Source organism: Bison bison, unplaced genomic scaffold, assembly GCF_000754665.1.
Source record: "Bison bison bison isolate TAMUID 2011002044 unplaced genomic scaffold, Bison_UMD1.0 scf7180017864061, whole genome shotgun sequence".
Taxonomy (NCBI): Eukaryota; Metazoa; Chordata; class Mammalia; order Artiodactyla; family Bovidae; genus Bison; species Bison bison.
In genome coordinates this window covers 6,776,190-6,791,738 of record NW_011494633.1, presented here as the reverse complement: position 1 = coordinate 6,791,738, position 15,549 = coordinate 6,776,190, and the positions used below count along the sequence as shown (strand labels likewise).

The window sequence follows — 15,549 nt, the reverse complement described above, 5'->3', positions numbered from 1 at the left end:
AAGGGCAAGAGAAAAAGGAACAGGGAAACCCTACAGAAAGGCGCACCATTTCCTGTAGAAAGACAAAAGATGCTTCTCCATCATTCCATGAGTGGCCCCACAGAGGCCTTTTCTCCATGTGCTGGGAGGGATTGGGGGCAGGAGGAGAAGGGAATGACAGAGGATGAGACGGTTGGATGGCATCACTGACTCAATGGACATGAGTCTGAGTGAACTCCGGGAGTTGGTGATGGACAGGGAGGCCTGGCGTGCTGTGATTCATGGGGTTGCAAAGAGTCGGACACGACTGAGTGACTGAACTGAACTGAACTGAACAGGGGAGAAAGGGAACTATTTCTGTTTTTTCTTGCTTAAGGTATGCCTCACTTTTTTTTCTCTCAGTAATTAAAATGGTTTTCATTCTGAGAGTTTATATAACAAGGATACATTACTTCAGAATGACATGGTGTTTAATACTTTTTGGTGGAGAAGGCTGAGATATTATTCACAAGGCTGTTTCTCATGGGTGTGATATCAAAACATCCCCCCAGATATCTCTTTGATCTAAATAATTTTACAATTTTATTTTTGAAATTTAACATAATGACTCAATGACAAATATGTATTTGTTTTTAAAGATGAAAATGTACGCATTTGAAATGGCATGAGAGAATCCAAAATACACAGAAGGGTTTACTTTTCTTGCCTTCTTTCTTCCTAAAGATAATTTGTTTTTTGTTATTTACTCCCCTAGCTGTGATGCAATAATCACTGTTTTCATGGTTTCCTTAAGTCCTGAGCAATTTAAACTGTCAGTCTTTTGCTATCTTGTGACAAGTGCTTATTATGGCCAGCTAACGTACTTCTCAGAAAAGCCCAGTCCCCAGCTGCAGTCACAGAGTGAGGTGCCAGCACCCAAGATCAGCTACACAGGTCTGCTCTGCTTAAAACTGAGAGCACTCAGGAGAACAGCCTGATGCCCACAGGATCTCACCTCCAGGGCCTGGGAACCGAGGCTGCTTTAAGGGGGCAGGTCCCCAACCTCAACGCAATCAGAAGCAAGAAACTTCCAGACAGTCACCCTGCTGACCCTAAATCTCTCATGGGCTATTTCACTAAGCCTAGTTCCCCTGCCCTCTCCTCCAAACCAGTGTTGATCCTATTAACCTTTGTGGTCAGTTTGCATCCAAGTAGCGTGTACTCAAAAGTCGTACAGGGAGGGAGTAGGCAGGACTTGTCAATGACAACCCACTGGAAGAGACTCAAGCCTGTCTCTCCTTGGGGAAACACATATTTCCTGGTTGAGCACAGCTTCTGTCTCCTCTCGGGCTGTCCAACATCTTGGTACAATGGAGCCATTTCACTCCAACCATGTCATACCAGCATCCCCGGCTATCACTTTCTAGCCATCACCCTTCTCTGAAAGCATCATAGTGCCTGGGAAAGCTCTTTAAAGACCCTTCTTCACTGAAAGAACACCCACTTTTTTATTAAATTTCGAACCTTTGAGAAAAACTCACTTTTTATCTCAAGGATTAGTAGAATGAGGTGGGGGGTGTGTGTGGGGGAGAGGGACCAGTTAGCAGATATTAAATGATTAATGACAAAGGTGTTCCTCCTCTTCTCCCAGGTAAACCCCCAAACTTCTGCACATCTTTCAAAAACACACAGTCCCTTTCCTGCACCACTTCCTTACTCAGTACACACAACTGCTACGGTACCCATTGCACTATGTCAAAGAGTTTTTATTTAGATGCAACTTCACCTATCAGACAGGAGACTCCCAGAAGAGGCCATGACTTATTCGTCTCTGCTTTTCCAGCCCCTGGGCCAGATCAGGGCTCATAACGGCTAAATGAGCCTTCCTCCACCTCCCACCCTGAGTGGCCTGAGCTGGCCACTCCCTCCTCTGCAGTAGTTCATATACTTTACGGACTTTCAGTGTATTGGTTAGCATGTTATCTGGATAGTGCCTATGCCTTTCTATCTCTATATCCCCAGAACCTAGCCCAAGACAGATGGTCAGTAAGCATTTGTAATGGGAAATAATGCTGAATAATCAAATATGGCCAGATGATGGAAGACCTTGATGATTCAGGTACTTCAGGGTCACTGGAGGTTTTCAATGCACAGAGTGATCTGATGAAAAGCAGAGCTTTAGCAAAATTCCTCTAGGCAGCCATAGGTTAGAAGACTGGATTGATGTAGAGAGAAGTGAAGACAGTGCAAAAAGCTAAGCACCATTATGGTAATCCAGGCAAGGGGTGGACAGAGCCTAACTAGGCTGGGCTCTACACTGATTAGACCCTGTTGTCATTGTTGTTCAGTCGCTAAGTCATGTTGAACTCTTTGTGACCCCATGGACTGCAGCAGGTCAGGCTTCCCTGTCCTTCACTATCTCCCAGAGTTTGCTCAAACTCTTGTCCATTGTGTTGGTGATGCCATCCAACCATCTCATCCTCTGTCTCCCTTTTCTCCTGGCTTCAATCTTTCCCAGCATTAGGGTCTTTTCCAATGAGTCAGTGATTAGCATCAGCTGGCCAAAGTTATTGGAGCTTCAGCTTCAGCATCACTCCTTCCAATGAATATTCAGGGTTGATTTCCTCTAGGATTGACTGGTTTGATCTCCTTGCTGTCCAAGGGACTCTCAAGAGTCTTCTCCAGTACCACAATTTGAAAGCATTAATTCAGTGCTCAGCCTTCTTTATGGTCCAACTCTCACATCCATATGTGACTACTGGATTATTAATTGCTGACTAGACCCTGTGGTCAGATGTTTATGCTATTTATGCCAGCTGGGTGATCTTGTGTGATCTCTGAGCCTCAGTCTCCTCATCTGTGATACAAAACCAATTCCTTACATGGTTGTAAGGATTAAGTGAGGGGGGTATATAAAGCCCCAGCATATTGTCTGGCACATAATAGGTGCTCTATTAATATTCCCTTTTCTCCCATCTTTCTAAATTGCACCCAAGGTACCTAAGATTCAGGGAAATCTGTCCAGTTCCTTGACATCAAGCTCCTATTTTCCTTCAGTCATTTAACCTCAACCTTGTAGGTTCAGACTCAGGGGCTGGTGACAATGCCCAGCAGCAAGAACTGAAACAGCTCTGACTGGGGACTTTGCACAAAGGCAGTCTGAATGTGACCCTGACCCCAGCTGTAGCTCAACGAGCCTGAACCTTAACTAGCCTGAACCTTTGGGGTAAGAGACAGGGTCTCAGGTTACCTGGGACAGATCATGGACTGACACCCCTGGCCTGGCCAGCCTGTTTCTCAATCCCATCCTTATGTGGTTATTCCTAAATTATACCACCTTTCCGCTGAAGCCTCTCTTTACTGCTGGAAGACAGTCAGCCCTGGTGTTGAACTCCAGCCCAGGCCAAGAGTTTTGCCTGCACCCACCAGCCCTTTGTGACCCAGTTCAACGGCCAAATGCCACTTTCTTCACGAAGTCTTCCTTAATTTCACACAAAGCAAGACACAATGCCTCCTGCTCCAACTTCCCCTAGGACTTTATCTACCTCCCTCTCGTTCTCACTCATGGCACTAATCATAGTCTCATCTAAGACGTTGAGCTAAGGATGCCAAGGATGAGCGCTGGAGCCCCTCAACCAAAAGCATGCATCTTTGCAAGTTCTCTCAAGCCGGCCTGGTATGTGTTCAAGCTCCGCCCACAACCTGCCTCAGTGTTCCTGTGGGTGTTGGTTCTTCACACCCACCTCCCTCCCTGGTTGGACTCAGTCTGTCCTGCCATTTGCCCACATCTTGCTTGGCCCACCCTCACTTTCCCTTCTGCTTCAGAGATTTGGCGACCCACCTGTACTCATAGTACACTGCAATCAGATCTTAGCCTCTTCTCCCATTTTTGGCTTCATTAGACCCACCTCAACTCTAGTAGCCATTAATGGTCTATCCCTCCAACCTCCTGGACTATAAATTTCTTGAGGACAATTATTGTTTCATTCTTCTTCTTATGTCTCTCACAGAACTAGTTCCACAGTAGGAACAAAATAAATACCCTTTTTGGGGGTCTTTTCTTAGCCAGTGGAAGTGCCAAGTACATAATAACAGATAGATGATGGCTAATATAAGGTATTTCTCATTTCTGGGCAGAGACATTTAATTTATGCATATTCCCCCTACCTTCCTTAAATTTTCTAAACGTTGAGTGAATTTCATGCAAAGTGTTATAAATGAGGCATAAGCCTACCTGGACAAGTAGAAGGAGGTTTGTATCTGGTAAAGGAGATTTAAGCTTCAGGGCCTGCAGGAGTTCTAGAACAACACTACGAGACAAGTAGAATTTATCCCGCTCCTAAATAAAACAAAAAAGAAGGTAAGTGACTTCTGAAAATTCAATTAAAAGAGATCTCTGTCAAAAGAGCTTCCAAAAGATTCACAGATCAGAAATAAAAGCACTGCTTAAAAATGCATAATGAATTGTCCTGAAGAAATAAACTCAAAATGAAAAAAGGCATTTTTGTGTTTGTAATGAGTTTAGTGAAGCACTGAGAACACATAATTTAATGGATAAGAAAAAGATTGGCTATCTCTTAAATACTGAAACTATAGGATTTGATTCTTACTCGTAGAGGATATGTCCAAGAATGTAGAAACTAAAAAATCTAGAATTTTTTCAATAGAAAATAATTTAGAAACATTTAACACTGTTGAAAGGGTCTCATATCCTCTCTAAAGAAACTTACTTTTTAAGTGGACCATTTCGAGCATACAGAAAAATAGATGGAATATATCTTGTACCTATTATCCATCTTTTAACATTTTTCATCATAAGTCAAGCATCACAGAAACAGTTGAAGCTACTATCTACACAGGTCTCTCTTTTCTTTCTCCCTCCTTGAAATAGCCACTATTTTGTATCTGGCGCTTATTACTTCTTGTATATTTTAACACCTTTACTACATATGTATGCCACCATTGTAATGTTTAATATTATTTTTGCATGTTTTTTTTAATTTCCTACAGTGTGTATCTTTCCGAAACTTACAATTTTTCTACCACATTACATTTTTGAAATTAGTCCCTATTGATACACATAATTCTCATTCATTTAACTAAATAGCTTAATGATATTTTATTGTATGAACACACCAAAATTCATTGATCTGTCCTCAATAATGGAACGATAGAATATCTTCCATTTTGTAAGCCTTTAAAAATTGTCAAATATAGCACACGTGGAAAAGTACATAACATATAAGCTAACAGATGGATTAGTACAGATTGAACACAAATGAAATCATCGCCCAGGTCAACAGCACATCACAAGCACCTTAAAAGTCCCCCATGTGTCCTTTCCTGATCATCGCTAACTTCCTGGAGACCCTGTGGTCTGAATCCATTGTCTTTTCTTTCTACTCATTCTCATTTATGGTGTCCTGCCCCCTCATTTGTTTGGTTACCCTTGCATGTTGCATGCTTTGTTTTAAAATTATTTTTAGAAATAATCTGAGGCCTCGAATGCTATCTTCCTCCAAAAAGCTTTCTGTTTGCTTTTCACCAGGTTCTGGAGGCACTCGTGGTCCAGGGTATTACCTTAAGACACATAACAAGCCTGGAAATATTTTATCTTGGGCCACCAAAGGTCTTGACATGGATCTATGTCCATGTGAGGACAAGCTTACTTCTAGATTGTCTTTATTTTGTGGTCCTGATGAGAAGGTAAGGGCAGTGCAGAATCAGACAGAGTCCCCAATCTTGGAATTTCCTAGATTCTGACTTTCTTCTCCTTGCCTCCTGGATCTTTCAGAATTGTCACATCCTTCAGATAGCCAAACACTCCCAGGGCAAAAAAGGTCTTCAGTGCCAGGCTTACATCTCCACATTTCTGTGTTCTCTCAGAGCTTAGCTTAGTAATTCTTCTATGTCTGGCTAGTATTTTGATGATTTTTAAAAGTTTTCAGAAAATATTTTAAAGAAACTTTTAAAATTAAGTGGGAGGATAGATTCAAATTATCTAGTCCCTCCTGAACAGGAGGGAAAGTCAAGGATTTTTATTGGAATTACACTAAATTTATAGGTTATTTTGTGAGAATTAGTAGTCTTTCTTATGCTGGGTCCTCATTCATGAACATGAGATCTGTTTCCATTTATCTAGTGCTAATAAAATGTTCTGGTTACCTCCAAAAAGTTCTTGCATATTTTGGTTAGATTTGATCTTTGTTGCCACAATAAATGATATTTTAAAGTATATCATAATCATTTGTATTGATAGCTGAATATTAAAGGTAGATGATTTCTGAGTATTCATTTGTATCCAGCATCCTTGCTGAACTCTCTTATAAAAGTTATAAAAAGGTGTCTATAGATAAGCTCTCTTCAGTTCATTTGTAATCACATCGTCTATGAAAAGTTAGAACCTTTTTCTCCCTAATCCTTATACTTTGATTTATTCTTCCTGTCTTACTGAAGGGCCTCCAGTACCATAACAAAGAGAAGCCATGATAATGGTCATTCTTGTCTTACTTGTGACTTTAAAGGGACTATTGTTGGCATTTTACCATAAGTATAATATTTCCTAGAGGTTTCTGGCAGACACCCATTATAAGTTAAGGAAGTTCCCTTCTGCTCCTAGTTTGACAAGATTTATCATAAAAGGATGCTGAATTATATAGAATGCTTCTTTTCTATCTCCTGCTGCTGCTTCTAAGTCACTTCAGTCATATCTGACTCTTTGCAATCCTATGGACTATAGCCCACCAGGCTCCTCTGTCCATGGAATCCTCCAGGTAAGAATACTGGAGTGGGTAGCCATTTCCATTTATGGGCTTCCCTGGTGGCTCACACAGTAAAGAATCCACCTGCAATGCAGGAGGCACGGGTTTGATCCCTGGGTCGGGAAGATCCCTTGGAGAAGGGAATGGCTACCCACTCCAGTATTCTTGCCTGGAGAATTCCACGGATGGAGATGCCTGGTGGGTGGTCTATAGTCCATGGGGTCGCAAAGAGTTGGATACGACTGAGCAATTAACATTTTCACTCCATTTATAGTTATCATAAAATATTACACATATTTCCCATGTTGTGCAATAATATATCCTTATAGTTTATTTTATACGTAATAGTTTGTCTTTTTAATCCCCTACCACTATGTAGTCTCTCCTCACTTTCTTCTCCCAACTATAACCCTAGTTTGTTCTCTGTATCTGTGAGTCTACTTCTTTTTTGTTATATTTTTAGATTCCACATATAAGTGATACTGTACAGTATTTGTCTTTCTCTGTCTGACTTTCTTTACTTAACATAATGCCCTCCAAGCCCATCCATGTTGCTGCAAATGGCAAAATTTCATGCTTTTTTGTGGCTGAATGTGAGGCTTTATTTTTAATGCATTAACTTGGGATTATTCATTCAGAATTTTTGCATCTTTGAAGTATAACTGACCTATAATTTTCCTTTCTCCTATTGCCCTTGTCTGATTGGTACTGAGGTTCTACTGGCCTCATAAAATATGTTGGGAATTGTTCCCCTTTTCCTATTCTCTGTATTAGTTTGCATAAAGTAGAGCTCAATCTCAAATGTTTAACAGAAGTTGTCTTTAAAATTGGAATGGCTTGGGACTTCCCTGGTGGTCCAGTGGTTAAGACACTGTGTTCCAGTACAGGGGAGCTGGGTTTGATCCCTGGTCAGGGAACTAGATCCCATATGCCACAACTAAAAATCCCATGTGCCCCAGCTAAGACCCAGCACAACCAAATACATAAACAAATATATTTTTTTAATGGAATGGTTTTCAACCACCAAAGCAAATTTTCCGTTATGTAAGTCTAGCTATCTTTTTTTTATTGTTATATATTACAATTTTCTAGAAAGTTTTCCTTATTTTCCAAGATTTCAAATGTACTAACTAGATTGTCCCTTTATATTCTTCAGCTCTCTATCTCTCTTGATATAAAAGTATAGATAAGTATTAGTAGCTCAGTTGTGTCCAACTCTGTGACTCCATGGACTGTAGCCTGTCAAGGGATTCTCCAAGCAAGAATACTGGAGTGGGTTGCCATTCCCTTCTTCAGGGCATCTTCCCGACCCAGGGATGGAACCTAGGTCTCCTGCCTTGCAGGCAGATTCCTGACTGTCTGAACCACTTGTGAAGCCAAAAGTGTTAGTTGCACAGTCATGTCCCAGTCTTTGCAACCCCGTGGACTGTAGCCCACCAGGCTCCACTGTCCCTGGAGATTCTCCAGGCAAGAGTACTGGAGTGGGTTGCCATTCCCTTCTCCAGATCTCTCTTTGCTGCATGCTATATCATTTCTTCAGATCTATTTTCCATTCCACCAAATCCCTTTTTGGTTAAGTCTAATTTGCTCTCTGACCTGTCCACTGAGGCTTTTTTTTTTTCTTTTGTTTTTGTTTTTTACTGTCAATGACTATTTCATTTCTAGAATTTTTACTTTGCTCCAGTCTATCTGGTTCTTACAAAACAGAAACAGACTCACAGACTTAGAGAACAAATTTATAGTTGCTGGGGGAAGGATAGTTAGGGTTCGGGATGGACATGTACACACTGCATATTCTGAACGAGTAACCAGCAAGGACCTGCTGTATAGCACAGGAACTCTGCTCAGTGTTAGGATGGGAGGAGAGCTTGGGAGAGAATGGATACATGTATGGGTATGGCTGAATCCCTTTGCTGCTAACCTGAAACTTACAACGTTGTTAACTGGCTATACCTCAATACAAAATAAGAAGTTTTAGAAAAAAGACCCACTGACTGGGTTTGAAACTTACAACGTTGTTAATTGGCTATACCTCAATACAAAATAAGAAGTTTTAGAAAAAAGACCCACTGACTGGGTTTGAAAAGCAACTCCATCACTTTACTACCCATGTTTATGAGGGAAAGTTACGTTTCCTTTTTAAGGTTTAGCTTCCTTGTCTAAAAAAGTGATGAAGTATAGCCAATTAAAACATATGCTGAATGAGAAGCATATAAAGGATGAATTGCAAACATGGGAAAATATATAATTACTAAAGAATAAAGAACCAGATAGCTTTTATTTTCCTAATGAGAAAATATTTTTAAAAAGAAGATAATAAATATTTTCTCATTAGGAAAAAAAAAGCATATGTTTTTATTTTCTTTATTATATAGTTCTAATATGGTAGTTCTTAAGGGGAATAATCTTGCTTTTTATTAACTATACTAAAGTATCTCATTGTGAATTATTTCTTCATGTATTTTGTAATTTTAGATTGTGATCTCATGTTCATCAGGATTTTAATTATAAGAATCCTATTGGGCCTAGGTTGAAGGCACATCCCTCCAGAGAGGTTTGAGGATTGATTCTGAGCTGCTTCTGCCAGACACTCCAATGCTATTATGTGTCCAGCACCAATTAATTTGACTTTCCAGTTTAGGAGTTCATAGAACATGTAGGTATTACAAATTCAAACTCTAAACATATTCAAAAATAGGCTCATGTTTACTCATTCTCAAAGGAAACTATAGATGTTTCAGTTCTCAGGCTCAGACAGATCCCATTCTTCATCACCTCCATATAAGAATACATTCTTTCCAAAAGATATATGTCTTTTATCAAACATATAACCTTTCATGGGTTTTGACTTTCTGCTGAGGACAACTCAGCTCTAACTCCCAACCTAGGATAGCCCCAAGATGCAATTTACTTTCTCTGTGTGGGCTTTAAAATTCAAGCCACTAAAGAATATAATAAAAAAGAAACAGATTCACATATATAGAGAACAAACCAATGGTTACCAATGGAGAGAGGGAAGAGGGCAGGGAACTAAGAGGTACAAGCTATTAAGTGCAAAATAAGCTAGAGGGACATATTGTACAACACAGGGAATATAGCCAATTTTTTAAATAATAACTATATATATGGAATATGACCCTTATAAATTATAAATCACTATATTGCTGCTGCTAAGTCACTTCAGTTGTGTCCGACTCTGTGCAACCCCAAGACGGCAGCCCACCAGGCTCCCCCATCCCTGGGATTCTCCAGGCAAGAACACTGGATGGGTTGCCATTTGCTTCTCCAATGCATGAAAGTGAAAAGTGAAAGTGAAGTCGCTCAGTCGTGTCCGACTCTTAGCGACCCCATGGACTGCAGCCCACCAGGCTCTTCCGTCCATGGGATTTTCCAGGCAAGAGTACTGGAGTGGGGTGCCATTGCCTTCTCCATATACTTGTAATTCATATAATATTGTATATCAACTACGCTATTGTTTAGTTGCCAAGTTATACCCAACTCTTTGCAATCCCATGGACTGCAGCCTGCCAAGCTCCTCTGTTCATGGGATTTCTCAGGCAAGAATACTGGAGTGGTTTGCTGTTTTCTTCTCCAGGGGATCTTCCTGACCCAGGGATCAAACCCAAGTCTCTTGCATTGACAGGCAGATTATTTACCACTGAGTCACCAGGGAAGCCCAACATCAACTATACTTCAATTAAAAACAAAAGACTCAAGTCACCAAGTTTACCAAGACTGTCAATTTCCCCAACCCAGGACTACTACAATATCAGTTTATGTACTTATCATCCTGGTTCTCAATTCCCTCTTCATTTTTGCCCCTTTCATGCTGATAAAATTAGCTATATATTTAAAATAATGTTTATTACATTTCATCCAGCACTTCCAGAATTTTAAGTGGGACAGCTGTCAAGTTATTAAGACTGCCTGAATGCTTAATAGAAAAGTCTCCAAAGTGCTTACCTTTCCATCCCTTTTCTTTTGATTAAATAAGGGAAAAGACTCAATTAGATACTGCTATTTCTTTAACTATTTCTTATAGCTTCTCATTATCTATGAAGAAGGTGGGAACACCCTAGATGAAAGCTCTATAACTAACAGTCATTTGAGTTGCAGAATAAGGAAGGATAGATGACTGGCCACTGAAGTTATGACAGATTTTGAGGGGATAAAATGCAAAATGAATATTCAAAACCAAGAATATCTTGAATTCAAAATAGTGGAAGGTCTGCTGTAATCAGTACTTATAGTACACAACACAGAAAGTACAAACTCATTACAGTTCTTTCTCTAAATATCTATATGTAATTTAAGCAAATCAAACATAAAGAAAATTAAGAAATAAAGTGACTTCTAAATATAGAATATCTTTTCACTGTATTTGGTGCTGTCTTACAGATCTATTTTCTTAAGTGAAAAAAAAAATAAAAAGAAGCTATTTTTCTGGGAGAATTTGAAAGAAGAAAAAAATCCTGATTATTTCGGTAGTTAGAAAACATATTGCTCCAGGCAGAGTAATAAATAGTTTACAGTCAGAAAGATCAAACAGAAGATTATCACAAAACACTTAACATGGCGGAATGGACACACGATGGTAAGAAAGGAGACGAGTATTTTAAATAGAATGAAATCTTGATATACAATTAGATTTTTATGAGAAAATAAAGGGCCTGTAGAAGTGGACAACATGAATAAAGGAGTATTCTGAATGTTTAAGAGGAAACAGCAGACACAGAAACCCCACTGAAAATAAAGTTGGATAATTTGGAAGTCAGAGAAGTAAAATTGACACTTTGTTCTAAGGACAGACACGCTCTCTTTGCCCTGCCCTCTGCTTTTCCAGCACCAGCAAGGCTGCTATATGCATTGGGCAAGCAGTACTTTTCCACTTCCTCAGTAGCGGGGCAGGGGATACCAAGGATAATGCAATAGAGAAACCATTATCAAAGCAAGATGACAAAAGACGAGATTACAATCTCAGAGACCAAGAACCCAGAACTGGGGAGACAGACAAATGATGAGAATTAAGGAGCTCTCGACTGGCTTTTACAAATAACAAGCTGATAGTTTTCTACTTTGGGTATAAAACTGATATGTGCTGATGACTTGCCCACTAATTATGGAATGGTGAACTTGAAAAAGACATCAGAGGTCATTTAGACCATTACTTCATTTCATTCAAAATACCTCTTCTCCTGTAAGCCATCTGACCCTCAGTTCTCCAAATTTGCATGTTTAACATATAGGTTATATATTTGTATGTATAAAGTGTTTGCTTCTAATGATTTTTATCAGACCTCAGTAGAATTATTCATTTAAAGCTATATTGAGGCAACTCACCTAAGAGGGATTTGATACTGATTAGAAAGAATATGTTTCTACTAGTTTTCAGTTTCCCATGACACACACAAACATGCAACCTTACCTTAGTGAAAGCTCGGTAACACAAGCCGCACACCTCCACCAGGTAGGCCAACGTGAAGACGGCATTCTGAATCACAAAACTGAGCAGCTTTGAAAATGGTTCCAACAAACTCTGCAATGAGATTAGGGCCAAAAAAATCTATTGCTGCTTCTTTTATGAAAAAAAGAAAAGTAATTAAAGTCTAATGACACTTTAAGTAATGGGGATCATTCTTTAATTTAAAATCTGTTGCCAGGTGGCTACTATAGCAAACTGGTTGGTCTAACAAGAACTGAATCTTCAATCAGTAGCTCAAAGAACATCATTTAATCATTTTATTGCTCAAAAAAATCCATCTTTCCAAGTGGCATCACTTATAAACCAACCTAACACTAATCTTATCCTCAAACCCACCCCCAAGCAATCAAGACTCTGATGTCTGTGTGAGGATCTCTCGTTCTATTTCTCTGAATCTTTAGGCATTTATGAGTTAATTAGACCTAAGCAAAGTGAAATGAAAGTTGCTCAGTCATGTCCAACTCTTTGTGACCCCATGGATTGTAGCCTGCCAGGCTCCTCTGTTCATGGGATTCTCCAGGCAAGAATACTGGAGTGGGTAGCCATTCCCTTCTCCAGGGCTTCTTCCTGACCCAGGGATTGAACCACGGTCTTCAGCACTGTTGGCAGATTCTCTACTATCTGAGTTGTCAGGGAAGCCCTAGCTTATCAGACCTAACTCCTCTAGAAATCTGTCATCTCAGTTAAGCAGCAAAAACCACCCTTGCACGTAAGTACCAAAGGGCTATTAGCTTAATAAAACTCATCAGGACCCAGATTCCTACCAATGTTTATGAGGAAAGCATTGTCATTTTTTACTTTCCCTTCTGAATCTGACCCATAAAGAGTCAGTTATAGATCAATATGCTTTCTTAAGTCATTTGGAAACTTTTCCTGAGTACCTACTAAGTATCAGGCAGAGTTAGATGCTTTTATATCATTTATCTCATCATTTATAAAATTCTTATAAAAATCCTGGGGAGACAATATATTATAATAATTAATGACACACACTCTAGAATTTTACACAGAGAGCAAACTTTAGCACTCTGTGACTTTGAACATGTGATTTAACATCTCTAGACTTTATTTTCTCCCATGTAAAATGAGGATAACAATGACCTCCATCTCAGTATTTCTGTGAGAATTAAAGAAGATGATGCATGTAAAGCACGTGGCAACAGTAAGCCTCTCATCACTGTTAGTTGTGATCAGCACATCTCTGAAGCTTTAATATCCCCATTCTGCTGCTGAGACAGTTAAGTAGGCAAGTAACTTGCCTAAGGCCATACAGCTATTGAATGGAATTCAAACTCAAATTCGGGGGCAATCTTCCAGAGAGAGAACTGCTCTATAGGGAAGACAGGATTTTAACTGGACTCCAAAGGACTTCATGCTGCGATTTCTGCTAATTCTCAACCTCTATGGTCCTAACTGTTTGGATTATAAAAGTAACACATGTTCAGTGTGCAAAAGGGGGATCTGTAGAAAAGTAAAGATAAGGAAATAAGTCCTCCATATTCCCATCATAACATTTTGATATATTTCTCTTCTTCTTTACACACCAGTTTACTCAGTTGAAATCTTGCACAGACATAATAATAGATTTTGTTAAGATAGTAATATCTGAAATTTCCAATGTTATTTAATTCTTCATATAGATCCATCTTAATGGCCACAAGTCAGATTTTATTATATAAAAAGATCTCAATAAATACAATTTTGCATGAAATTTGCATTTGCTTCTTTAAAATAGATTCTGAGGAAAAGAATGACCATATCAAAGATTTTGTGCATTTTGGGGCCCTTTCCCTTATGGATACAAAAATGAATTCATCACATATTAGCTGCCCCTGAGGATAGGAATTATGTTTGCTATCTATATTACCCAAAGGAACCATGTAGTACGTTCCATACAGAAAATCTTAAAGACACTCTTTAAAATAGTACTATTGATTCAGTATTCTTTGCTCTGTATAAATGTTGTTGCCTTGAAACACTAATAATGGATGACTGGGGAGAGAAATATGTCTGTGTTGATACATAATTCATTCTTATTGGTTAAAACAAAAGAATAAACCTGGATTGAACCTATATAGAAACTTGCTCTTTTATCTAGTAAAGCAGCATGGTAATGGGGCGGTACAGTAGTACAGACAAAAAAACTTGAAATCAAGAACCTAGATTCAAGTCTCAAATCGTCCATTAACCAGCTATGTGACCTTGGTCAAGACACTTCATTTCTCTGATCCTATTTCCTTATCTCTATATGAACAGACTAGACTAAATAATATCTTTGCAGTTTTCCATGAGTCTATGCAAGCAAAGTCAAGGTAAAAAGTTACAAGGGATGTGTCTTCTTGGTACACACTGGCAACCCACTCCAGTACTCTTGCCTGGAAAATCCCATGGACGGAGGAGTCTGGTAGGCTGCAGTCCATGGGGCTGCTAAGAGTCGGACACAACTGAGCGACTTCACTTTCCCTTTTCCTTTTCATGTATTGGAGAAGGAAATGGCAACCCACTCCAGTGTTCTTGCCTGGAGAATCCCAGGGACGGGGGAGCCTGGTGGGCTGCCATCTATGGGGTCGCACAGAGTCGGACACGACTAAAGTGACTTAGCAGCAGCAGCAGCAGCAGCAGTAACTACTTGGTACTTCTAGTAACTACGATCCATTGCAATACAAACTATTGCATTACTGCATATAACGCAGTCTGGAAATGTAGCCAGGAATACAAAAGTGAATAAGACATAGTGCTGGACTTTGTAAAGCTCACAGGCTCACCGAGGAGACGACAGGAGAGCTGCTAATACAGAGACCTCTATCAGGTACTGTGGATCTGACAGAGTGTGGATCTAACAAAGCTGCTATAGAGAATGTGAGCCTTTTTAAAACTGGTGAAAGCAAAAGTCGCTCAGTTGTGTCCAACTTTTTGCAACCCCATGGACTGTATAGTCCATGGAATTCTCCAGGCCAACTGGAGTGGGTAGCCTTTCCCTTCTCCAGGGGATCTTCCTAACTCAGGGATCAAACTCAGGTCTCCTGCATTGCACGCAGATTCTTTACCAGCTGAACCACAAGGGAAGCCCAGGAATACTGGAGTGGGTTGCCTGTTCCTTCTTTAGCAGATCTTCCCACCCCAGGATCTCCTGCATTGTAGGTGGGTTCTTTACCAACTGAGCTATGAGTGAAGCCCTGAGCTTTCCATTTTAAAATTGGAATGGAATTCAAATTCTCATCTTGAAGAATGAGAAGGAGTTTAGTCTCCAATAAGGGTATAAAGCATTTCAGGCAAAGGAAATAGCCTAAGCAAAGGCAAGGAAGTATGAAATTAAATAAGATGGTAAATGTATAGCAATTAGCACAA

General features: G+C 39.7%; 1 protein-coding gene across 6 annotated transcripts in view; it reads right to left on the bottom strand.

Moving 5' to 3' along the window:
- UNC79 (unc-79 homolog (C. elegans)) overlaps positions 1–15,549 on the bottom strand; it is a 286,801-nt gene that overhangs the window by 32,366 nt on the left and 238,886 nt on the right. For all 6 annotated transcript variants that reach the window (XM_010836213.1, XM_010836214.1, XM_010836215.1 and 3 more), the window contains 2 exons: positions 12,145–12,255; positions 4,193–4,297 (listed from right to left, as the gene is read on the bottom strand). In XM_010836213.1, the coding sequence (XP_010834515.1) occupies positions 4,193–4,297; positions 12,145–12,255 (216 nt within the window). The remainder of the gene's footprint in view (positions 1–4,192; positions 4,298–12,144; positions 12,256–15,549) is intronic.